The following is a 27,717-nucleotide window of genomic DNA, read 5'->3' on the forward strand; positions in this document are numbered from 1 at the left end:
GGGCACAGAGGCTGCGAATGATGGGGCACAGAGGCTGCATTTCATGGGCACAGTGGCTGCATATGATGGGCACATAGGCTGGAATTGTTGGGGCACAGAGGCTGCATTTCATGGGCACAGAGACTGCATATGATGGGCATAGTATCTGCAATTGATAGGCACAGTGGCTGCAATTGATAGGCACAGAGGCTGCATTTCATGGGCACAGAGGCTGCATATGATGGGCACAGTGGCTGCATTTCATTTTATGGGCACAGTGGCTGCATATGATGGGCACAGAGGCTGCAATTGATGGGGCACAGAGGCTGCATTTCATGGGCACAGTGAGTGACTTCATATGATGGGCACAGAGGCTGCGAAAGATGGGGCACAGAGGCTGCATTTCGTGGGCACAGAGGCTGCGAATGATGGGGCACAGAGGCTGCATTTCATGGGCACAGTGGCTGCATATGATGGGCACAGAGGCTGCAATTGTTGGGGCACAGAGGCTGCATTTCATGGGCACAGAGACTGCATATGATGGGCATAGTAGATGCCATTGATGGGCACAGTGGCTGCAATTGATGGGCACAGAGGATGCATTTCATGGGCACAGTGGCTGCATATGATGGGCAGAGTGGCTGCATTTCATGGGCACAGAGGCTGCATATGATGGGCACAGTGGCTGCATTTCATGGGCACAGTGGTTGCATTTGATGGGCCACAGAGATTGCATTTGATGGGCCACAGTGGCTGCATTTGATGGGGCACAGTGGCCGCATATGATGGGCACAGTGGCCGCATATGATGGGCACAGTGGCTGCATTTGATGGGCACAGTGGCTGCATTTGATGTTTTTGTTTCAGTATTTTTCAGAATTTTTCAGTTTGTTTGCTCCCCCCAAAAATTTTAAGCACCAGCCGACACTGTTGTTCGGGATTAACATCAGGTTGTTTTTTGGGGTTAAACATGTCTTTCAACCTGTCTGGATGAACAACTGGGTGGAAAGGACACAGAAAACTGACTTAAAATATGATGGAGAGAAAATCATCTTTTGTGACCTGCTGCCAAATCATAGTGCAAACAATTCTGGTATACCTCTTATATGGTCTCTAAGGGGCAATGTCCTGGAGGCAAGTCAATGTATACTTTAAATTTAAAAAAAGTTAAAACCTTTTTAGTTTAAAATAAAAACAACAAAAAACAAAGGTAGTATAACTTGTCAAATCCATGCAGCTTATTCACTATAGCTAAATCATTGCTGATTACAAGCATGTTAGTATCATATACAAGCACGTTAGTATCATATTTCTGTAAAATATATTGTGCTATACATGTTGAGAAGCAGTTGTATACAGTTCTAGAATGAGCCACATACGTACCCATACTGTGCTACCTACGCTACTCCACTAAACTCAAAGAAACTTTAACTCAATAATTTATATAGCCTATATGTCTCTGGCGGTGTTAGAGCAGAACAGATTGCAGTTTTTTTTGGCAAAGCATGTTATAGCAATATGCCATGCACTAAAAAATGCAGGAGCTACCCATTTCAGTGTATGCAACCTGCTTGAATGGAGTACTTCAAAATGCATCCAAATTACACAAACACATGTGTCAATACACATTTGCATAAGTATTTGCCAAGAAAGGTAGTGTGCACAAGCCTTCACTCTCAATAACAAATGGCTTCTTCCTTTTTTTTTTATTATTGTAGGCATTATAAGTTTTGTGTCTTGGCTGTTCACATAATAAGGTCTTCTATCCAGAGAAAACCTACCTTGTGCTTTGTGAATTTGGCTACATTTGGCTTTTCAGATTCCTTGCTGGTTGTTTTCTGGTTTGATTGCTTTGCGGTACAGCCTACTTTACTGATGTCAGGTTTCTGCTGTAAAATAAAACAAATAAATAAAACACATTCCATGGAAGCTATAATATTTCAGTTGAATTTTACTGATTTAAAGAACCCTAGGGAAAAAAAAATTACAACAGAATTTATGTAAGAAAATTGTATAAGCCTAGGTTCACATTGGAGCGATTTGTCATGCGATTTGAGTGATCAAATCGCATGACAAGTCGCAGCCTATTGGAGGCAATGGCACTGTTCCAATCGAAGCGACCCCGATTTTGCGCCACCGCACCAATTTGCAAAAGTAGTTCCTGCACTACTTTTGCCGATTTCAGGTGCGACTTCAATGTGTTATCAAGTAACATCTGAAATTGCGCTGACCTTGCTACTTTGAAATCGTGCTACTTCAAGTGAAATAGCGCGATTTCAAAGTAGCATCAATGTGAACCAGGGCTAAAGGGAAGTATGTGGCCAAACATACTGAAAAGTAGTACTTGAGTTTCCAAATATTCATCTGAAACATTTCATATTTACCTTACTAAAAATATTCTTCTTCGGTACAGGGCACTTTCACCCTCTTTCTGCCAGGACAATTTTCAGCTTTCAGCGCTGTCGCACTTTGAATGACAATTGAATGACAACTGTGCGGGCATGCACTATCCAAATGAAATTTTTATCATTTTTTTTAGACAAATAGAGCTATCTTTTATTTTATTTGATCACCACTGGGTTTTTTTTAATTTTTTGCTAAACAAATGAAAAAAAAACATTTTCTTAGTATCTTTTATAAAATTTTGCAAATAAGTAAATTTTCTTTTTTTTACTGATATGCACAGATGAGGCTGCACTGATAGGCACTGTTAACCTGGTGGGCTCTGATGGGGCTGCACTGATGATCATGAACAATGTACTCACTGTGTTTTCTTTCCTCACACAGAGACAGAGTGTCTGCCAACAACAGGCAAGTCTGTATACATGTGACCATCTGTGGATGAACACAGCTTAACACATGGTAAAGGGCCACTGTGATTGGTCCTTTACCAACAATCTATGACAAATTTACCACGTTCAGTCACAGAGTGTGCCCAATGTGTGCCTCACGGGATGCGTGCGTGTGGGAGGACGTCCATGGACGCCCCCCCCAGAACTTGAGACAATTGAGATATTTGCCAGCACACCACAGATCTTCACGTTGAGTCCAAATGATTTTTGTTTGTGATGTAATTATGGTTCAATAAAAAAAGTTTAGACTCAACTTGAAGACCCGTGATGTGCTGGCAAATATCTCCATTGTGACATTTATGATCCAGTCTCCAGCTGGTGGTTTCTGTAGCACCCAGTATTCTAGGACCTTTTCCAGGAACTTGTACCATGGGAATATGCATGGTTACCCAAAACTGGAGAGCCATATGGTAGGGAAGTGATTAAAACATTTTTTTTTTTAGTCAGTCCTTTAAATAAGGAAAATATTTACAAACTGTGCGCTCTGTCAGCTCAAATAGAGAGAAATTGATGATTAATCTACTCTTTATAGTGGAGAGTCCATGCATGAGAATTCAAATGCAGCAATAGGTGTGTAGATGGTCACAGATGGGCTGACTCTGTATGGCTGCCGGCTCATAACAAGCTAGAAGGGTAAAAAACAAAGAAGAGAGTGCCATCTAAGTGCAGCATGATAAAAACATTTTAATATAGGACAGACGATTTTAAACTCACAAAATTGTAGAGATTACAGCGCATGTGAAATGGTATAGGAAGTTCATCCACTCCTGGGGGAAGGCGGTCAGCTCGCAAGTGGAGAGGCAGCTGATGTTCCCGGCTGCGCTGGTGGCTCCCAAAGCTTCCTGGTTCTCAGATTCGGCTCAGGGGCGGCTGGACATCTTGTGAGTTTAAAATTGTCTGTCTTATATTAAAATGTTTTTATCACGCTGCACTTAGATGGCACTGCTCTCTTCTTTGTTTTTTTAAAATATACACATACATACTATATAAACCGAGTGGCAACAGCAATGGATAAAGTCATTTAAGCCTCGTACACACAATCGGATTGTTGGCCAACAAAGCGTCAGACTTTTGTCTGAAGGGTGTGTGCCGTGAACTTGTCTAGCATACAAACGGTACACAATTGTCAGCCAACAAACACGAACGTAGTGACGTACTACGTGGAATTTCAGCTCTAGAGCGCCACCCTTTGGGCACCTTCTGCTAATGTTGTGTTTGGTGAGCATTGATTCTGAGCATGCACGTTTGTACTTTGGACTTTTATGTGACGGACTTGTGTACACACGATAGGAAAATCTAACAACAGACCGTTGTCCGCCAAAAATGTATTAGCCTGCTAACCAACATTTGTTAGCAGAAAGTTGGACAATTGTCTGATGGAGCGTACTAACAGTCAGATTTTAGGCAAACAGTCTGTCATCACACAATTCCCGGACGAAAATCCGATCGTGTGTACAAGGTTTTAGACCCATTTTTTCAGTATGTTTGGCATCATGCCTCACTGTATAAAGTTCCTTTTTTGTGAATCTTCTGCTACATGGAGATCCTGCCAGTAAGGCCCCATCCTCATGGGGTATATGATTTTCTGTAGGATCTTGCTGGCAAAAAAGTAGGTGATCATAAAAAGGAGAAAGAATAAAGATGCAATGGTGTATGATTAATGTATTTCGGTACCTAGAACAACTGCTAGTGGCACTATGGTCCCAGGACTCGAATTGCGTAAGTCCAATGTCCACCAACAGGCCTGTCCTTGCAGCCAACTGGTGCCAGAGATTGGTCTCATCACAACCTGATGCTGGCTGCTGGGAACTTATTTAACACCAGCTCAGGATTCACACAGTGCCCCAGTATTTGATATGTATCCCCCTTCCTGCTTGTATCCTGAATCTTCCCGACCTTATATTTTATCTTATAATCCATCCTGACCATCTGGTCCCTCCAGTCAACAGATAATGGACTACTGGTTTCCTTGTGGACAGTGGATAGAGGGAGCTAAGCACGATCTGATCATAAACCATTGAGAAAATAGATACTGTATAATGGGCTTGAGTATAGTGGGAGAACAAAGGGGAAGGTAACTGTGGATAGGAGAGAGATAGATGTAAAGTGCACAAGCTGATTGTGGGCAGGGCAGAAGGTAGGGATAGTGATAACTAATGGTTGCTGAGGAATGCAGTTAAGAACAGTTGCAGATGTTATAGCTCCAGTAAGAAAGGATGCAGAGCTGGTCATTGACTGAAGAGTGAAGAAAAATATGGCAGAGGGGGAGATAATCATGTAGAGAGGCATAGAGGAACTGATTTACTTAAACTAAAGAGTGCAAAATCTGGTGCAGCTCTGCATAGAAGTCAATCAGCATCCAGGTTTTATTGTCAAAACTTAATTTAACCGCTTCTGGACCAGCCGCTGCAGGTATACTGTGGCAGGTTGGCTCCCCTGCATGAGCCGTAGTAGCTGTACGTCTGCTCTTTAAGACGCCTCCGGCCCGAAGCGTTTTCCCGCAGCCGATGAGAGTGCCCAGCGGACGCGATGACCTCCGGGCACCCGCGATCGCTTGTGACAGAACGAGAACGGGAATGTGTGTATGTAAACACACAAATCACGGTTCTCTCAGGGAAGAGGAGAGAGATTGTGTGTTCATACTAAGTATGAACACCAATCTCTCTCCTCCCCTAGTCAGTCCCATCCCCCCTACAGTTAAAACACACCTAGGGAACACAGTTAACCCCTTGATCGCCCCCTAGTGTTAACCCCTTCCCTGACAGTGTCATTTATACAGTAATCAGTGCATTTTAAATGTCACTGGTCCCAAAAATGTGTCAAAAGTGTCTGATTTGTCTGCCGCAATATCGCAGTCCTGATAAAAAAATCGCTGATCGCCACCATTACAAGTAAAAAAAAAATAATAATAAAAATGCCATAAATCTATCCCCTATTTTGTAGACGCTATAACTTTTGCGCAAACCAATCACTATACGCTTATTGTGATTTTTTTTTACCAAAAGTATGTAGAAGAATACATATCGGCTTAAACTGAGGAAAAAATTTGTTTTTTTTTTAAATGTGGGATATTTTTATTATAGCAAAAAGTAAAACATATTGTGTTTTTTTTAAAAACTCTTCTTTTGTTTATAGCGCAAAAAATAAAAACCGCAGAGGTGAACAAATACCACCAAAAGAAAGCTCTATTTGTGGGGAAAAATGGATGTACATTTTTTTAGGTATAGCATCGCACGACCGCGCAATTGTCAGTTAAAGCAACGCAGTGCCGTATCTCAAAAAATGGCCTGGTCATTGAGCAGCCAAATCTTCCGGGGCTGAAGTAGTTAGCAAGCTGAAGTTAGAAGCTCTTTTACAAAATATTTTATTAGTAGAAAAATAAATTCAACAGTAGTATGACAGTGTGATGGTTACATCAAACATAACATAAAGAAAAAGGATCCCAACAGAGGGATGACATAAGCATGGTACATTATTCTTCATTGCAAAAGAAAACATCTTCTGTAAACTGCCAATTAGAGCATTTGGTGCCCCTAATTATACTGTACGATGAGCAAAAACTTGGAAGCCCCAAGCGATAAAAGGAAAGGGCATATATATATGTATTAGCTGTATATTAGTTATGTAACCATCTTCACTAAACCGACTCCTGGAAATCAGGTGTGTAGGAGAGAGAATCGTACAGAAAAAGAAAAGTGTTGAATCAGGAAGTGAAAAGCAAGAGGGAAAGAAGGGAAAAAAAGTAAAGGGGAGAGAGAGCCCATGGGGGTGGGGTTTGTGCGCCGAGATGCCATTAAACTGAAAGAAGTATGTTGTTAAACCTGTAGGGTTGGTTGCATGTAACCCATGGCTGCCAAAACCTAAGAAATTTATAGTGAGTTTCAGAGGCTAGGGCTGCCAGTTTCTCGTTAGTCATAATGTCATTTATACGGTTTTTAACTGCTTCAAAACTAAGCACAGGAGTTTTCCATGCCCTTGCAAAAGTTAACCTAGTTGCACTAAAAAGGTGTAGAGCCAATTGGATGAAGGAGTTCTGGAATAAGTTTACTAAGAAGGGCTTTATAGGGGTCTCTTTTAAGATGGGAATGAAACATATTACGAAGCAGGGTATAAACCCTGACCCATAGTCTACAGACTTTAGGACATGTCGACCAAATGTGTGCCATAGTTCCCTCCTGCGAGCAACCCCTAAAGCAAAGAGGGGAATAGGATGGGATGAAACTAGGTAATTTAGCTGGCGTGTAGTACCATCTATAGAACAATTTGTAGGCATTATCCAGAATGAGAACATTCCTAGAACTCTTGGTAAGTGCTATTGTCATGACTTGCCTGTCCTCTGGATCCAGCTGTTTTCCCAAGTCCCTCTCTCACTGAAGATGATATGGTTTCACTGTTTTTTTTTTTTTGGAGGAGATGATTGATGAATAAAGCAAAGATATTAATGCCGGGGAATGAGGTTTTGACCTGCAGAGGCTTTCAAAGGGGGTCAATGTGTATGGGGTGGATTGGGCCTTTATGAGTTGTTGGAGGAAGTGTCTAATTTGTAGATAACTGTAATGTTCCCATAAGGGGACATCATGGGAAGATCTAAGAGCGCCAAAAGTTAGTATTCTTGCTGGGGTAAACAAAGAATGGATGTCAATGAAGCCATTGTTCGTCCACCATGAGAATTGTTTAGGATTTTCACAGCCGGGGGGAAATAGTGAGCAGTGAATAAGACGCAGTAAGGGTAAATGGGGGGGGATATCAAGCCTGCCGAGATTTTAACCGAGTCCCACAGGCGGAGAGAGTGTGTCAGACACGGCCCGAACCCAGTCGGACAATGTGTGGGGGGAGCCAGGGTAGAGAAGGAATAGGATGGGATTCGGCCAGGTCAATAGTGACCCACAGTGGCATAATGGGGCTATGTTTGCTGCAGTGTAATATGCTTGGAGGTTTCCTAAGTTTCCTAAAGAGAGGGGGGAAGTTTGCCTGGTATAACCCATCATACTTATGCGTGAGTCATATACCTAAATAAGGCAACGAGGGGGGCCATTGAAATGGGAAATTTGTTTTCAGGGACACCAGTTCCTAAGGGGGAAGATTTACAGACATCACCTTAGACTTAGTAGGATTAACATGCAGGCCCGCTAGAGATGCAAAAGCCTCCAGGAGGGAGAATAAATTAGGTAATGAAATTCTAGGCAATGTCAGAGTCAGTAGGATGTCATCTGCAAACAGTGATATTCTATGAACAGAACCCGCAACCTCAATACCTTTTATATCTGGATGTGAACGGATTGCCTCCGCCAGGGGTTCCATAGCCAAGACGAACAAAAGAGGCGAAAGTGGACAGCCCTGTCCAGTGCCCCTCCGAATAGGAAAAATTGAGGATGCAAAACCATAGTATTTGATTTTATCCTGAGGGGCATCATACAGTGCTGTCAACCAGCTCAAAAACAAAATACTAAAGCCATAATGGCAGAGTATAGTCATGGACCAAGACAGGGTGTCAAAGGCCTTGTTCACATCCAGCGATAAAAGCATTGTTTCAAGGGAGCAGCTATGGGCAAGATGTTGCAATTGTATTATTCTCCTAATGGCATCCCCTGCCTGTCTCTGTGGTACAAAACCAACTTGTTCTCTTTTAATTAAACGGGGAAGGAATGAATTTGAACGGTGAGCCAATATTTTGGTAAGGATTTTCATATCAATATTAATAAGGGATATAGGTCGGAAGTTGGCCCAAGAGGAATGATCACGGTCAGGTTTAGGCAACATTACTCTATTAGCTGTCAGAAGGTCAGGAGAAAAATTATGGCCATTTTTGACTGAGGTATACATAGCCGTTAAAGGAGAGGCTAACACATCAACTAGTTTTCTATAATAAAGTGCCGTAAAGCCATCTGGACCCGGCTTCTTGCCCACTTTCAGGTTTTTGATTCATTGGCGGACTTCAGATTCTTGGATATCACGGTCCATAAGGTCCATGCATACCAGGGATATGGTTGGCAGCGAGGTGTACTGCAAAAAATCTTTTATATCCTGGTCGTTTGTGAGGTTATCGGCTGAATATAAAGTAATAAGTGTATGACGGAACTTGTCCAATATCTTGACCGGATTACTGGTAAGAATATTGAGACGGGTGCGTAAAGTAATAGGAGTAGGTTTAGGATCAAATGCACCTAATCTTTTGGCTAGCATCGCTTATTTGCCTTTGTCTACCAATGTTGGCGAGACCAGCACAGAGCGCGTTCCGCCTGATCAGTGAGACATAAGTCCAGTTCCGTGCAAGTCTGGTCCAAAAGTTTATGATTAGCAGGCATAGGGGTTTGTTTAAAAGTAGTGGAAATAGATTGCAACCGAGATTCAAAAATTCAAAATTTTGTTGTAGCTGTTGCCATTCCCTCTTGCATTTTGTTGCCAGCTGAATGATGTGTCCCCTGAGTACAGCTTTATATGTTCGCTGCGGATGATGCAGCCACTCGTTCCGAGGAGTATTTATCCAAAACAGGGTCCAGGGCCACGTTAGAGTCTCCTGCCAGGAGCAAGGTACCTTTTTGGTGAGATATCAAAACAAATATGGGACAAGAATGGTCCTGGATTGGAATTGGGGGCATAATAAGTTAGTATAATGACCTACGCGTCTTGAATAGTACCCTGAAGCAGGAGGGTCTGCTATCTGTCTAGTGCAACTGAAAGGTACCGATTTACGAAAAGCTATCAGAACTCCCCTCTGTTTGGTTGGGCCATTAGCCAAGAACACCTGAGGGTATTGGGCATCAAAATACTTGGGGCTGGAGACAGAGGAGAAATGAGTCTCCTGTAAACAGGCTATGTCTATGCATTGTTTGTTAAGGTACTTAAAAACGTTCACTCTCTTCTGTGGCGAGTTCATACCCTGAACGTTTAATGACAGCCAATTTAATGTCATGTGGAAAAGGAGGTTAAGGGATCACCCATGTCTCCGGACGCAAACCCTGCAAACTCAATGGGGGATGAAAAGAAGGGAAGTCGCAAAGAAATAAGAGAAAGGTAGTGAGAAAAGCGAAGAAAAAAAAGCACAATAGAGCTGAGAAAACCTCAGAAGATAAAATGCTAATAAAGCAAAAATCCAACTGTATGTGGGTTCAGGGACCCACCAAAAGGTCGGTAGTCGATCAGGACCATGGTCCTAAGCAAGTGCTGATACTGTGAGATCACAGTGGTCCACTGGACCCCCTGGGCGTACTAAATAATTCTAAACAATAAACATACAAAAAATAAGCACTTAATAAAAGCGCAGTATATTAGACACAAACTATTAGAAAAAAAAATTACTGGCTTAAATGATAAATTAGGTGAAACCAGTCCCTGGTCTCCTGGGATAAACCAGGGAAGGCCAGGGAGAGGAAAACAGCCAATAGGTAAACAACACTAATGCAAGTGCCAGAATCCCATTATGTAACAGTAAATGGGATATACTATATCACTAGTCCAAAATGTGCAATATCATGTGAATCAGATAACTTCTCTGATAACCATAAGGGACAAAGTCACAGTCCACGCCCGATAATAGGCATTAAGCAGACCTAAATCCCCCATAAGCATCAGCTGGCAGAAAACAAAATTCAGGTACCAGCCAGCTCCTCAGCTGCGGGCAACCCTCCCCAAGGACCACCATCCATCAAATTGGGCAATCCAGGGTGGCATACCCGCAGCGGATAGAGCCAGCCACAGGTAAATGTAAATAACAAAAACACACACAACAATCAGGAATGCATCTAAAGTATAACCAATAAAAAATAAAAAATATATAGATATGATGCCAGTAGTGGGACTCTAAAGAGCCTCTCGGTAACTGAGTGGACAGAATCAATCCCAGGAGACGTGGCCCAATCAGGCTAGAAGTGAGCAGGAAGCCTGAGGCAAAACTCAGGCTCATGTTGACGAGAAAACCCAGAGTTTCAGGTAGTTCCTCAACCATTAGGGGCATCCTGGAAGCGTTGAGCTTGAAGAGAACGGAGGGCCTTGTTGAGATGCCTGTGACGGTTTGCGGGGAGGCTGAGACTGCCTTGGGTGGAGAGACGAGGTGGATGGTTCCTCTTGAGATGACGGAAGGTCAAGTCGTAATTCCTGGAAGTGACGTCTCAAATCTGGCAGGGAAGATGCTTGGAATTGACAACCTTGATGAGAAAATCCATCAAGCCTAAAGGGGAACCCCCACCTGTATTTGATACCATGGGTTTGAAAGATTTGTAGATATGGCTTTAGGTTTCTTCTCTTTGCAATTGTAACTGGGGACAGATCCGCAAACAGCTGAAGAGAGTGGTTTTGGATGGAGAGGTCAGGACGTTCCCTCGCCGCTTGTAAAAGCCGCTCTTTGGTGTGGTAAAAGAGAAACTTTTTAACATCCCTGGTAGGGCCGTCAGTAGGTTTAGGTGCAAGGGATCTGTGAATACGGTCAAATTCCAAGAGTTCTAACCAGTAGTGGCCGGTGCTCAAAATTTTTTGGGGGGCACAAACAAACTTAATAATTCGGAAAAAAAACCCTAAAAGTAAAGAATTGTAGAGAGGAAGGAACATAGAGTAGATTTGGGGGATGGCTGCAAGTGAATACGATTGCAGTAGTTGATGCCAGGGAATAAAGAAGGGAGTATATTGAGAGGATCCATAAATTGTGATGTGGTAGTGTAGATGCAAGATCGGGCATCACAGCCCTGGAGAGGGTCGCACTGCCAAATAAGTTTGCTGTAATGTGCAGATATGGTGCACATCCTTGGGTCCTTGCAAATTACAGCAAAAAGCTCTTGGGGCCCAAAACTGTTTGGTGGTTTAGTTCCACTTTAATTCACTTTAGAGCTGTAATTTAATAAACATTCTGATTAAACCTTTCAACTTTTAATCTGCACTAGAAACTTACAAATGAGAAGCTGTGCAATATACTTGATGTCTTATTAATGAGCATGTCTTCTTGCTGCTATGAAACAACTGCCAACAGATCCTAATTTCTGGAGATAGTCAAGGCTGTTTAAATTTGTGCTTTATTTTCGTACCTAATTCAGTTCTTTTATTTGCATGATTTTATTGCTGTTTATTTTAACATGTATTGCACATAAAAGATCCAGCCCAAATGCAGCATAGGTATACTGTATGTATTCCAATGTAATGCTCACTATAATTGGATACATTATTCAATGTCTTCTAATTCAGTATAATACCGATAAACCTAGATGCACTAGTCTTTTGCTGACATTTTTAAAGGGAATGTATAGTGCAGTGATGGTCAACTTACTAGATACAGTATATGGAGCCTCAGTTGTTGCCCCTAACATCCACTGCTGATATTAGGAGCTTGGAGATGCAATATGCTGCAGGAGACTGTTAAAGACTGGGGATATGTTTCATGAGACTGCTAGAGATCACTACCATTACAGCCCCCTTACAAATTCATGCTCCCAATGGCTTTCTCTGATCTGTTGTTGTTTGTTTAGATTGTCCACAGTCCATGTTTTGGCAATTCAAGGGATGGCTGCAAAGACCCTGATATAGTGATGGCTGCAACACTGGTTCAGAACTTTTTTGGCTGGTCACATCTGAGTGCAAGAGTGGGATTAATGGTGATCTGGTTAATGAAAAATTTGATTTTAAACAGTGGGTAAACATCGAACGGGGATTGGTCCCACAGAAAATGATGATCCTGATTGTTTAAAATCTTCATTATGCTATTCAAAATAAACTTAAGTGGCCCGCGCTCTTCAAAAGGTTGAGCACCACTGATATAATACCATCTTTAGGCAGCATAATAGCATTCCCAATCACTGCCACTACAATAATATCTCCCATGACCAGGACTATCATAGCACCAAGCACTATAATAATATTGTCTGTTGCCATAATATCATCCTACTATCAGCTCCATAACTAAGGCCGGGTTCACACCGGTGTGCTGCAGTTTGGGTGCAGCATGACTGCATGCATGCTTTACATCCAGTTTTAGGAGCAATCCCAAAGACGTTTTCTGAAAGCGGATCAAAGATGCCTCATGCAGGACTTTGATGCACTTTGATGAAAATGGACAGTCTAATAGAAGTCAATGGGATCGCACCTAAAACTGTCTATAAATTGTGCATACAGTTGAGCTGTGCCCAAACCACAGTGCACTGGTGTGAACCCGGCCTAAATCACCAACAATATCAATTCCTGTTTTCCTGTCAATGCCAGTCAATCTTAATTTTTTAAATTCCTTTAAATATAGTGTCTGGGGGTCCCCATAGTCTGCCTGTAAAGTGGAGCATCAGTACCATGTATAGAACCTGCTGCAGCAAAACTGACATATATAAAGAAATAAAATGTAATTTAAATTGCTAGTAATACAATACCATTGCCGTTAATACAACATTTTTGTAAAAACCAGCCTGGGAGGCCCTTTGGGTCTGATATGGATTTTAAGGGGAACTGCATGCCAAAAGGAAAACAAAAGGTTGTGGGGTTCCACCAAAATCCATACCAGACCCTTATCCGAGCATGCAACCTGACAGGTCAGGAAAGGGTGGGGGTGACAAGCGAGTGACCCCTCCTGGACCATACAAGGCCACATGCCCTCAACATGAGGGGAGGTGCTTTGGGGCAGGGGGGTTCTGCCCGACAACCCTGGGTCCTCAGATCCCCACTACTTTGGCTTATGGTGTCTGTTGAAAGTTCTAAGAAGATTCGACGGAGCAGGTAAACTATATGGCGTCGCTCAGTTTAGCTGCTCCGTCGAATCTTCTTTGAACATTCGACAGACACCATAAGCATTCAATGACAGATTCGACCTTAATTTGGATTTTCGGACGAATGCAATTTTTAACGAAAACCGAAATAAATAAAAACGAATTTCGGGAGTAACTAAATAAATGTATTTTTTGGACGAAAACGAAATTCCGAAACGAAATATTTCAGTGTGCACATGTCTATTGATGGGCACAGGTGAGACTGTACTGACAGGCACAGGTGAGAGTGTACTGACGGATAGACATGTGCAGGACGAAAAAATTAATTTAGTTTCGTTTCGATTCGTTATTTAACTAAATTCGTTTAGTTAAATTTGTTGCACTTGTTACATTCGTTTTCGGGATTCGTTTAGTTTCGTATTCGAAAAAATGTGCCCGTATTCGAAAAAATTTGATCGCATTTGAAAAAAACTATCAGATTCAAAAAAATTCTACCACATTCGAAAAAAAACTATCAAATTCGAAAAAATTCTACCGGATTTGAAAAAGTAAACCATATATAACCATTTTACGAAATTCAAAATTCGTATAGAATGAAAGTGAATTCGAATAGAATAGAAAATAATAGAAAAGAAAAATGGTTATATAGAAATAGAATGAAATAGAATTCTAATAGATACGAAATTCGAACTTCAGAAGCCATCTTACGAAATTCGAATTTCGGATGGAATAAATTCAAATTTGAATAGAAAAGTTTAGAATAGAATAGAAAAGAATAGCATAGAAAAACAATGGAACAGAATAGAAAAAAAATATAATATAATATATATATATATATTGGAATATATATATATACCGTATTTATCGGCGTATAACACGCACTTTTTTCCCCTTAAAATCAGGGGAAAGTCGCAGGTGCGTGTTATACGCCGATCCCCTGCGATCCCGAGCTGTCAAAATATCAAAATCGCCGACCGCGATTTGAAAATGGCGCCGCCGGCGCCGAAATACACAGAGCCGGTCCTCGGCTCTTTCCGGCGGCTCTCGTTTACTTTCGGTTTCACTCGTAGTCCCGAGCGGAGCTATCCGAACCTACTCGGATAGCTCCGCTCGGGACTACGAGTGGAGCCGAAAGTGAACGAGAGCCGCCGGAAAGAGCCGAGGACCGGCTCTGTGTATTTCGGCGCCGGCGGCGCCATTTTCAGATCGCGGTCGGCGATTTTGAAGCCCAGCAAGCAGGGACAGGGGATCGAAGGCTGCACTGGGGAAGGCTGCACTGGGGCAAGGCTGCACTGGGGAAGGCTGCACTGGGGCAAGGCTGCACTGGGGAAGGCTGCACTGACAAGGCTGCACTGGGGAAGGCTGCACTGGGGAAGGCTGCACTGGGGAAGGCTGCACTGAGAAGGCTGCACTGAGAAGGCTGCACTGACATGGCTGCACTGACATGGCTGCACTGACAAGGCTGCACTGGGGAAGGCTGCACTGACAAGGCTGCACTAACATGGCTGCACTGGGGCAAGGCTGCACTGAGAAGGCTGCAATGATGGGCATTTAAATGTAAGTTTTTTTCCCTTCAACTTCCCTCCTAAAAGTTTTTTTTTCCTTAAAATTCCCTCCTAAATTGGGGTGCGTGTTATACGCCGATAAATACGGTATATAAAAAAAATCTTCCGAAGTTGGAATTTGGTACAGAATTTTTGAATAGAAATTTGAATAGAAAAGATTAGAATAGAATATATTATATTTTTTTCTATTCTGTTCTATTGTTTTTCTATGCTATTCTTGCCTATTATTTTCTATTCTATTCTAATCTTTTCTATTCGAATTCGAATTCATTCTGTACGAAATTTCAATTTCGGAAGATGGTTTTATATATATATATATTCCAATATATATATTATATTTTCTTCTGTTCTATTGTCTTTTCTATTCTAGTCTTTTTCTATTAGAATTCAATTTCATTCTATTTCTATATAACCATTTTCCAAAATTTAAATTTCGTATAGAATGAATTTGCATTCAAATAGAAAAGATTAGAATAAAATAGAAAATAATAGAGAATAATAGCATAGAAAAACAATAGACCAGCATAGGAAAAATATTATATATATATATCTATATATCTATATATCTAGATATATAGATAGATAGATAGATAGATAGATAGATAGATAGATAGATAGATAGATAGATAGATAGATAGATAGATAGATAGATAGATATCTCTCTATATATGTATGTATAGATCTATATATAGATCTATATATATATATATATATATAGATCTATATATAGATCTATATATATATATATATATATATATATATATATATATATATATAGATCTATATATATATATATATATATATATATATATATATATATATATATATATATATATAAAACATCTTCCAAAATTCTAATTTCGTATAGAATGAATTCAAATTCAAATAGCAAAGATTAGAATAGAATAGAAAAACAATAGAACAGAAAAAATATAATATATATATATCGAATTTGAATAGAAAACATTAGAACAGTGTAGAAAATAATAGACTAGAAAAACAATAGAACAGAATAGAATAAAATATATATATTATATTCTATTTTGTTCTATTGTTTTTCTAGTCTATTCTTTTCTAATATTTTCTATTCTAATCTTTTCTATTCAAATTCGAATCCATTCTATACGAAATTCGAATTTCAGAAGCCATCTTCCAAAATTCGAATTTCGCATAGAATTAGTTCAAATTTGTATAGAAAAATTTAGAATAGAATAGAAAAGAATAGCATAGAAAAACATTAGAACAGAATAGAAAAAAATATAATATATATATATTATATTTTATTCTGTTCTATTGTTTTTCTAGTCTATTATTTTCTACTATTTTCTATTCTAATCTTTTCTATTCAAATTCGAATCCATTCTATGCGAAATTTGAACTTCAGAAGCCATGTTCCTGAAATTTGAATTTCGTATAGAATGAATTCGAATTTGAATAGAAAAGACTTATAAAATAGAAAATAATAGAAAACAAAAGCATAGAAAAACAATAGAACAGAATAATAAAAAAAAATATTTTATATATATATATATATATATATATATATATATATATATATATATGCTTTATTGTTTTATATTCTACTCTATTGTATTTTTTAGAAAATCGTTTTCTAAATTTTTTATAATTCGATTCGAATTTGTTTTCGAATTTGATCGTTTTTTTTTCGGACTCGTTTAAATTCGGTACTTTTGTAATTCGGAAATTCGGATGCATACGAATTTCCGAATAATGAAAAATTTGTCCGAATTTTGATTCGGAACGAAACGTAATGCACATGTCTACTGACGGGCACAGGTGAGGCTGTACTGATGGGCACTGGTGAGACTGTACTGATAGTAACAGGTGAGACTGTACTAACAAGCACAGGGGAGGCTGCATTGACGGGCACAGGTGAGGCTGTATTGATGGGCACTGGTCACGCTGTATTGATGGGTACTGGTGAGGCTGTGCTGATGGGCACTGATAAAGTTGTTTTTAATATTTATTTTTGTAACTTAATTTTGCATAAAACATTTAAGTGTCATTTCATGAGATAATTTTTGAGGGCGTGTTTAGGGGCGGGGCATGGTTGCGGCTAGGTGGGGCAACTGGTGGTCAGTAACACTTAAGGCCTGGCTAAATGCTTAGGACTTGAAATTTTGAGCCCTGCTGTATATGATATGGTTTCAAAGTGTGCTGGTTAGCAAGACACAGCCAGCGCTGTGTGCTCTCCTGTCCCCGCTCACCCCCAACCCCCCGATGCATAGTGACACGGAATGCAGACAGTTTTTTTCTTTCTCGCTGCTGGCTGTGGCTGTGTGTGTTGTCTGTTCGCTCCTGCTCCCCCCCCCCCCCCCCTCTGACTTCTGGCAGTGCAGAGTAGATCCAATCAGAGGGAGGAGGAGAAGGAGCCAATGGAAACCTCAGAGAGAACTTGCTGGGCAGAAGCTATGGATGATGGGAATCGTAGTTCTTAAAGGGGGCACTGCACCATATTTGCTAGACTAGACTAATTGCTACTAGACTTCAATTCCAAGTGGTTGCACTTAGAAGGGGGAGTGCTTCACAATTTTCTCAAGCAAAGGCAGTCCAGGAAAGACAGCAATTGGTACAGACCTGTGGTCAGGGTCTGTGCCTCACATCCAAGGGAGCCATGAGAGAGGAGCTGAGAGGATGTTACTGTGCCTGTTCACCCTCATCTGGGGCACAGCCTGAGTAGAAAAGCCTGTCCCATCTGACATGATCCCTGCAGTCAGATCTATAACTCTGCAGTCAGTAAAGTTCAAGGAACAAGGGTCCCACTCTGCAGCATGCTGGCAGGGGACAAGCTTTTCTACTCGCTTACTGCTTGTTGACAGCCCTGAGTCATTCCCATCTCCCGCCAAGCTGGCCTGGGACACCATCCCTTCATGTTTAGACATGAGATAGAGTATGCCCACACATGTAATAGGAGGAAATTCCACCATCTTAGTTTCTTACATTCTCCTGGCCTGGGGCCCACCTCTGGTAATGAAGGAACATCCACACAGCTTTTTAACAAGTTTTACCGTGGCAGAAAGACAACAGTTCTGTACATCACAGCATCAATATTTTACCACAGTGTCAATGCACTTTCATGAAGAATGTCCAACCATCTCTTCTGCATTGCTCAATATAGGTTCCCCAAGAGTAGGTTCTCCTATAGAGTCTACACGGGCCTACCCCAAAGGGTTCTTTTACATAGGCTACAGGCTTACATGATGTACTGTATACCAGGGATGGCCTATTCCCATCACTCCTCTGCCCAGACTCCTCCCTCTCCAGAATATATAGGGATTCACAACTCCACCCACCAGATCCACCCTGGGTAGGTACCTTACTAAAACAGGATACTAACCACTGCTTACTTACTGTGGCTGTTTTCTAAAGAAAATTAACTGTAAGATTTGCATACCTTTGTTTTGATGTGTCTGTGATGGGTTTACTTGATCAAACAGAAGATTCAATTGGGCTTTAAAGCTATTTTAAAAGTTTTCTTGGATTGAAGAAAAAACTCCAAGCACTCCCCAGTGCAGATCACAAAAACCTAGGCATTTGATAGAGTGATTTCAGCTTAGGAAGATAATCAAAATGATCACAAACTGATCTTCCCTTCATCAGAGATAATGTCATTTTCTCTAAGAAAGATATTTTTGCCCCTTTATTGCTCCTTTTTTTTTTATCACAGCAAAATGTTTAACATAACCTTTAGGCCACTTACATTATTGTGTGCACTTTACGTGTGCAGCAAAGCACCAAGGCCGGCCATACATGATTCGAATCTTGGCCGTTAATGGGCCTGCCGGATTCCCTTGCGAATATCGCTAGTGGCGGCTACAGCTGCTAACAGTAATCACTGTGTTCTCCCAGAGCTCCCGGCTTCCCCGGCCCTCCCCTGCCCACTGGGAGAAGACAATGGCCTGGCAGGAGGGATTCCCACATCAACACTGTCTGTGTTAATGGGGGAATCAAGCAAATTTCTTTCTTTCAACCTGTGGTTGCAGAAAAGAAATTTGCTCTGCGCATGGCCGACCTTAAGTGTGTTGAAGTGCTGTGTGCTGTCCAAAAATTGCAGGTCCGATGTCATTTTGAATGGGCTGCCTAATGCAGTGCACATTACCACCTGAAAAAACATTTCTGACTTAAAGCGGTAGTAAACCTCTGCTGAGAGGGTTGACATCTTCCCCTGGCCTTTCTTCCGGGTTTACGGACGCTGTGAGTGGCTGGAGCTGCGATTCGCATGGGAGCCCTTGGTTCAGGCAAGCAGCCCTGAAGGTCCGGCATGGTATGCTGGACCTTCAGAGCGCATGCGCCGCTGACATCAGCAGCTGCATGTAGGGTGAATATCTCCTAAACAGTGCACGTTTAGGAGATATTCATTTTACCTACAGGTAAGCCTTATTATAGGCTTACCTGTAGATAAAAATCACAAAGCTGGGTTTACAACTGCTTTAATGCACTGCACCCCAGCAGTTAGGTGTGAATCTGGCCCAAAACTGCACTACTGGCAAGCCACAGGTCAATTCTTGTCCCTTAGGCTCGATTCATATCTATGCATGTTGCTTTTGAGCGTTTCTGCAGTGCTTTTTCCGTTTTTGAACATGAGTTTTTACAGCGTTTTTGCCTCGTTTTGCGTTTTTTGTTTTACAGTGTTTTTTTTATATTTTATACAGTGTAAAAAAAAAAGAAAGGAAAAAAACGCAAAACGCTAAACGCACCAAAAATGCTGTAAAAACGCGGCAAAACCGCGGTACTTGCGTTTTTGGATGCGGGTCCATTGAATCCTATTACATGCAAAACGCTGCATTTTGCATGAAGTCCCGACCCTTTCCAAAAACACAGAGACACAAAAATGCATTGATGTGAACATGTTCCATAGGAACCCATGTTAAAAAATTCCCATGCATTTCTGCAAAATGCATCAAAAAACGCATTAGTGTGAATAGAGCCTTAGGGTGGTAAAGATTGTGCCATCCGTCCTTCCCTCAGTAACAGCCCGCTAAGTTTTGGTAGTATAAAGTGACCCTTTCCTCTGCCAATGCAGGGCAATGTACAAAGACTACTTAATCCCTCACCCCTATCTGACCTCTACAACAGTACTCATCTTTTAGGTCCCACGTGACAGTGCTGGTTAATCATGAGGGAGGCTGGCAAAAAGGACAAGAGCCCAATTCTCACCTATATGCAAATGTGTTGGATATTTCACTTAGCTCCTGACAGCTGACTGGAACAGTGTACGAGCAAAAGAAAAAAGTATGTTTACACTGCTGGAGAGGAGGGAGCTAAGTACATGTAGCCAGACACTGAGCCATGATTTTTTTTCGATGGATGTTGGCTGAAACTTGTCTTGCATACACACGGTCACACAAATGTTGTCGGAAATTCCGAACGTCAAGAACGTAGTGACGTACAACACGTAGGACGAGCCGAGAAAAATTAAGTTCAATAGCCAGTGCGGCTCTTCTGCTTGATTCCGAGCATGTATGGAATTTTGTGCGTCGGAATTGTGTACACACGCTCGGAATTTCTGACAACGAGTTTTTTTGTTGGAAAATTTGAGAACCAGCTCTCAAACATTTGTTGTTGGAGATTCCAACAGCAAATGTCCGATGGAGCATACACACGGTCGGATTTTACGACAACAAGCTCACATTCAACATTTGTTGTTGAAATTTCCGACTGTGTGTATAAGAGTGAGGACACCTGGGGGCCGCGCTGCATGAAGGAGAGAGGTGGAAGGCGCGTGATCTAACACTTGGATCAAGATGATTATAGTTTATTCATATACAAAATAGATAGCTACATACAAAAAACTTTCTACGTATGCACCACTGCCACAAAGAGGCTGAAGCATTCACCCACCCGCTGCTTCCCACTGATTACTGGAGGCTTTCAGGGAGGGATCAAGGGGGCACCCTTCTACAGCGAGCGTCCACAACAGCATCCTGGGAACTGGTGAGAGGACTATTTTACCATTATTGACACTGATAGTAGAGACTGAGTGTCAGGGCTGGGCTTAGCCCTTCCTTCTCTGAACTGGCCGCACAGCTGTTGGCTAATTGCCAGCTCCTATTTCTCCACAGTGACTCACCTGTTGATGATATCCTGCTCGTCAGTCCTGCCTATTTAAGCCATCCAGCCCAGATGATCTCTGCCTTCGCCTTGGTCAACATCACAGAGACTATCTCCTGCGTTCCTGTTAAAAGAATTGCTTGGCTGACATTCCTTCTGGCTCCAGATCCTGCTTGCTGTTCCACTGCGCTGTTCCCTGGCTTCCTGACTTTCTGGCTTGTCTGACTATCCGTTCCGGTTACCAAACTTTGGCTATGTTTTGACTACGTTTATTCTATTTACTTTTATTATTAAACAAGTGTGATTTAACTGTACTTCTGTCTTGGTCGGATTCATGGTTTCTGACAGTAGGTGAAGGCCATGAATTCAGAAGATGCAGTCAATCCACTTGTTGGTAATATTTTTTCCAGATTGGATGAGCAGGATCACTGCATGGATCAGTTTGCCATGGCGTTACGAACACTCCTCGCACGGCTCACCTGGGATCTCCCAGTGTGGCTGCTCCGGTACAACCTGTGTTGCAGGCCGTCCCTGCTGCTGCTCCAGTCTCTGTGCAAGCACCCGCCTCCTAGTATTACCTCTATAAGAGGTGTGTCTGGTTCTGCTCCACTTTCCCAGCGATTTGGGGGCGATCCAGTACAATGCAGAGGGTTTCTCAACCAGGTTGAGATATACTTTGAGATGCTGCCCCAGGCATTTCCCACGGACAGAAATAAAGTAGGTTTCGCGATATCTTTCGTGATATCTTTGCTTTCTGAGAGAATCGTGGCCTGGAGAAACCCACTAGTTTGTGGCTTCTTTTAAAAGGGTATTTGACGTTCCCGCATGCTCCGCTTCTGCTGCCAAGTGCCTCGTATCCATCAGAGTACGACAACTGTTGCCAATTACACCATTGAATTCCGTACTCTGGCAGCAGAGGTTGCTTGGAACAATGAGGCCCTTATGGCTGCTTTTTCTCATGGTTTCTCGGATACCATCAAGGATGAGATATCAGCCCGAGATATACCCACCGTGCTGGAGAAGTTGATCACGTTTGCCATCCTCATTGACTCCAGACTCAGAGAAAGACTCTCTTTTAAGGAGCGCTTGCGGAAGCCTCCTGTACATTTGTCTCTGAGCTTTGCAGTCCCACCCTTGCCTCCCGGTACCGAGTTGGTCTGTGAAGATGAACCCATGCACTTGGGCTTCACACGTCTCATCACACGTCATCTGCGGATGAGAGAACCCTTAGGAAGAGGGAGAGATTGTGCCTTTATTGCGGCCAGGCAGGTCACTTTTTGAAGTCTTGTCCTACCCGTCCAGGGAATGCCCGAACCTTGAGGTCCTGTCACAGACAGACCTTAGGTGGCGTTGTTTTGTCCCCAGTTATCCAGAAGGATAAGCCCCTGGTTTTGGTTACCCTTTCTTGGGCTGAGTCGTCCATCAAGATACAGGCTCTAATCGACTCTGGGGCTGCAGGCTTGTTCATTGATTTGTATCAAAGCACTCGATTCCGCTGCAGCTGCATGACACTTCACTTGCCATTGAGGCTCTTGACAGGAGACCTCTACAGCCTGCCCATGTCACTCATGAGACTGTTCCATTGTCCATGGCCATAGGGGCTCTTCACCATGAGATAATCCAATTCCAAGTTATTTCCTCTCCTAAGTTTCCGCTGGTTATTGGTTATCCTTGGTTACAGAGGCACAACCCCTCTTTTGATTGGCTCTGTGCTGAGGTTCTCTCCTGGTCGCCACAATGCAGTAAGACATGCTTCCAGAAGATAGCCAAGGTCCTGTGCACCTCTTCACTCTCTTCCCTGCCAGAGAAGTACCGCGATTTTAGTGATGTCTTTGACAAAGCTCAAGCCGGTACTTTGTCTCCACACCGGTAGTATGATTGTGCAATTGACCTTTAACCTAGTGCCATAGCCCCTCGTGGCCAGGTTTACCCTTTTTCGGTCTTGGAGGATAAGGCCATGCAGGAGTATGTTGCAGACGTACTTTCTTGAAGTTTCATCTGCTAATCCTTGTCTCCTGCTGGTGCTGGTTTCTTCTTTGTGAACAAGATGAGTGATGAACTAAGACCTTGCATTGATTATAGGGGTCTCAATCGTTTCACGATTAAGATCCGATTCCGTTGATTACGGAGTTATTTGACTGCCTCAAGGGAGCAACTGTTTTCACAAAGCTTGATTTGAGAGGGGCATACAATCTCGTGAGGATTAAGCAGGGCGACAAGCGGAAAACTGCGTTTAATACCAGAACAGGCCATTATGAGTACCTCGTAATGCCTTTTGGCCTTTGTAACGCCCCGGCAGTTTTCCAGGAATTTATTAATGATGTCCTCCAAGATTTGTTGCAGTTATGTGTGGTGGTTTATCTTGACGATAGCCTCATATTTTCCAAGTCCCTGGAGAGCCACCACACAGATGTCTGTCATGTGCTTCAGAAACTAAGAGAGGACAATCTCTATTGTAAATTGGAGAAGTGCGAATTCCATCGTGAACAGGTTAAATTCCTGGGTTATGTAATTTCCACTGCTGGTTTTTTGATGGACCCAGAGAAACTTTCTGCAGTCCTACAGTGGCCCCGACCCGTGGGTTGATATATTCTGCATCATTTTCTTGGCTTTGCCAACTATTATCGGAAGTTTATTCGTAACTTCTCGTCTCTGGTCAAGCCCCTGACTGATCCAGAAAGGACGGTAACCCACAGAGTTAGTCTCCGGAGTCCATTAAGGCCTTTGAGAGTCTCAAGGCTGCCTTTGTTTGTGCTCCTGTGTTGGCACATCCTGATCCTACGTTACCTTTTATCCTTGATGTTGATGATTCTGAGACTGGAGTTGGCGCCCTTCTGTCTCAATGTCCTACTTTTGAGAGCGCTATGCATCCTTGTGGCTACTTTTCCAAGAAATTTTCACCTGCGGAGTGCAATTAGGAGATTAGTGACAGAGAGCTGTTAGCAATCATTTTAGCCTTGAAAGAATGGAGACATCTCCTTGAAGGTGCCACTGTGCCGGTCCTCATTCTTACTGACCATAAGATTCTCACATTCTTGTCTGAGGCTAAACGCCTCTCTCCCAGAAGGGCGTGATGGGCTCTTTTCTTGTCTAGTTTCAATTACATTGTTACATTACATTACATTGTCTCATTCTTACCCGGTACTAAGAATGTAAGGGTTGACACTCTGTCACCACTTCCAAGATGGAGTCGATTCCGGTTCCCGTGATTCCTCCTGATGATATTCTGGCTACGGTTCACACCAGTCTCACTTCTCCTTTGGGTGACAAAATTCTGCTGCTCAGGTCCATGCTCCTCCTGAGAAACCTTGAGAAACCTGAGAAACAGCTGCTTTGTCCCAGAGAGTCTCCGTACTGCCGTACTCCAGACTTACCATTCTCCCAAGGCTGCTGGCCACCCTGGGAAGAATCAACTCTTTTGGGCCATTTCCCAACAATTCTGGTGGTCTAGTCTACGTCCTGATGTAACCGCCTTCATAGCTGCCTGTTCCATGTGTGCTCAGAGTAAGGCTCCACGACACCATCCAGTGGGCCTCCTACAACCCATACCCAATGGAGTGAGGCCCTGGACCCACCTGTCTATGGATTTCATTGTGGAGTTGAACAACTCCCAGGGCAACACAGTTATCCTTATGGAGGTTGACTGGTTCTCGAAAATGTCTCATTGTATTCCACTTAGGAAGTTGCCCACTTCTAAGGAACTGGCTTCCATTTTTGCTCCGGAGATCTTTTACTTACATGGACTACCCAAGGTGAATGTCTCGGACAGGGGTAGTCAGTTTGTATCCCGGTTCTGGCAAGTCTTTTGTGCACAGTTGGGAATTCAGCTTGTTTTCTCCTCTGCGTATCACCCGCAGTCTAATGGGGCCGCAGAACGAGCCAAGCAGTCCTTGGAGCAATTCCTACATTGCTATATTTCTGACCATCACAACAACTGGTCAGACCACTTATGGTGGGCTGAGTTTGCTCACAATAGTGCCTCATTTGCTCCGCAGATTATTCCTGCATTAGAGGAGCATCTCTGTGGTCTTAGTTCCACTTGGGGACAAGTTCAGGATGCTTCTTTCTCTGAGCTGACCACTCAGCTGTCAGCTAATTGCTAGCTCCTATCTCTCCACAGTGACTCACCTGTTGATGATATCCTGCTCGTCAGTCCTGCCTACTTAAGCCGTCCAGCCCCGGTGATCTCTGCCTTTGCCTTGGTCAACATCACAGAGACACACATCTCTTGCGTTCCTGTTAAAGACTTACTTGGCTGACATTCCTTCTGGCTCCAGATCCTGCTTGCTGTTCCACTACGCTGTTCCCTGGCTTCCTGACTTTCTGGCTTGTCTATCCGTTCCGGTTATCGAACTTTGGCTATGTTTTGACTACGTTTATTCTATTTACTTTTATTATTAAACAAGTGTTATTTAACTGTACTTCTGTCTCGGTCTGATTATTGGTTTCTGACACTAAGCCACTGAGAGCAGGACACCAAGTGTGCCCAATCCATGCTGCACTCTATACTGTACATACTCCATACCTAGACTGCACCTATACCAACCCTATATTGCATTATATGGAACCTTTATATTTAAATAATAACCTTTATACTATACCATACCTATCCTATACTTATACTAAACTGGGACTGTCGTCAAGTGCAATGATAGCTGACAGAAGAACATCTCAAAGGACTGCCCCTCCTGTAATAATTATTCTGCAAGTCCCCTTTGTTCCCCTGCACCTTCCAATACCATCCTTTTTTTTTTTCTTTTGGTGTAGTTCCAACACTTGGTAGAATAAACTTTACTACTGCTCACTGCTGCACTTGAGGTGGCATTGCTATTGTTTATGCTGATCTGGATGCCAAATGTCATCTTATGCCTAGTCCTTACTGTTAATCACTTTGTATGCTAAATTGTGTTATTACCATTTTTAATCCATTTTATGCTTGCCTAGTTACCAACTATACTGGGTGACAATATAATAAGTTTGCCTTTACTACCTGGTTTGGTGACTATTTGATATAACACCGCTAAGGGGTACTGATTATTACTTTTAATGATTTCCTGTGATATTGTATGTTTGTACACGCAACCTCTGATGTTGATGTTCCCGCGCTACAGTGTGACTATTAATTGTAAAAAAAAATGCTACTAGGATACAAGGTGTAGTGTCCATTTAAATATGCAATGTGTTAAACCCAGCGCTGTCTTACAACAATATAGTGCCCTATACAAGGGCGATCAGATAATACAGTCTCAAACTCACTCTGTGCAAATTAAGCTGAAATTCAAAAAGTTAATAGTAAAATCATATATCAATTCATAAAGTTCATAAAGTGCATATTTGTGCTGTCTTCTAAGTGAAATAATGCCAAATTGATCCTCTAAAGTGCAATCCGTGCTACAATAATCTTGTGACAGTAATGGGCAGTAAGGTGCCATGCTCCCCTCCTCATGTCCCCTCACTCACTGACTCTTAATGGGTATTGCGCCTATCAGTGTGAAAGCAATCCTCAGATTCCTATGACAGGTAGGTCTCAATCCCTCTGTACGTCCTGGCAGGATAATAGATCTCTCAATTATGATCGCATGTAAGGAGAATCAGGAGATACTTATAGCGTAATTCCATTTTATTAAAAGAATAAAAAAAAACATATGTAACAATCACAAGTAAACTCTTCTACAATAGCATGAAATGCCGGCTTGGAACACAACTCTGTGGTGTGCGCTCCAAACACCAGACGTGACATCACCGGAAGTATGGATTTTAAGGGGAACCCCACTCCAAAATGAAAAAAAAAACGAAAGTGGGGTTCCCCAAATCTATAACAGATCTTTATGTGAGTATGCAGCCCAGGAAAGGGGGAGGAGGAGCGAGCGCCCCCCCCCCCGAACCATACCATGCTACATACCCTCAACATGGGGGCGTGCTTTGGGATGGGGGGGAGCCTTCAACTAGGCTGGAGGTTTTTGTTTTTTTCTTTCTTTTTCGGGTATGGCGGTGCAGTGGGCAGCATGATTGAGATGGATCTACACCGAGGGACATTGTTTTTGACATTTTAATAAAGGACTTGTCAAAAACTTGTGTAGTGTCTCTATTCACTTTTTACTTGTTTTTGGTAAATGGGTAGGGGTAATATGTACCCCATACTCATTCACATAAGGGAGAGGCCGGGATCCAAATTCCGATAAGCCCCCGGTCCGCAGACCCACGAAAAAAAAAAACACCCCATGCTGAGGGAATGTGGCATGGTATGGTTCAGAAGGGGGGCACTTGCTCGTCCCCCCCCCCCTTTCCTGGTCTGTCAGGCTGCATGGCCTGATAAGTGTCTGGTATGGATTTTGGGGGACCCCACACCGTTTTTTTTTTTTTTTTTATAAATCGGTGTGGGGTTCCCCTTATCCATACCAGACCCATTTCAGCTCTCAGTGGGGAAGCCCGTTAACAGCTGATGAGTCATCAGTTGTTAAGGACACGGCTGGCTTCCCAGGCCGATCCTTAACAAACAGCTATTCTTCACATAGAATCCCAATCAGTCGACCATTTTTCACCTGATCTGAACTTGAATCATTCTGAAAACTTGAAA

General features: G+C 42.4%; 1 protein-coding gene across 20 annotated transcripts in view; it reads right to left on the minus strand.

Annotated features, from left to right (window-relative positions):
- RIMBP2 (RIMS binding protein 2) overlaps nt 1–27,717 on the minus strand; it is an 883,237-nt gene that overhangs the window by 729,827 nt on the left and 125,693 nt on the right. For 19 of the 20 annotated variants that reach the window (XM_073628097.1, XM_073628121.1, XM_073628271.1 and 16 more), the window contains exon 3: nt 1,760–1,867. The exons of the other annotated variant lie outside the window; for it this stretch is intronic. In XM_073628097.1, the coding sequence (XP_073484198.1) occupies nt 1,760–1,867 (108 nt within the window). The remainder of the gene's footprint in view (nt 1–1,759; nt 1,868–27,717) is intronic. 20 annotated transcript variants of the gene reach the window in all.

This window comes from Aquarana catesbeiana, linkage group LG01 (genome assembly GCF_042186555.1).
Source record: "Aquarana catesbeiana isolate 2022-GZ linkage group LG01, ASM4218655v1, whole genome shotgun sequence".
In the NCBI taxonomy this organism is placed as follows: domain Eukaryota; kingdom Metazoa; phylum Chordata; class Amphibia; order Anura; family Ranidae; genus Aquarana; species Aquarana catesbeiana.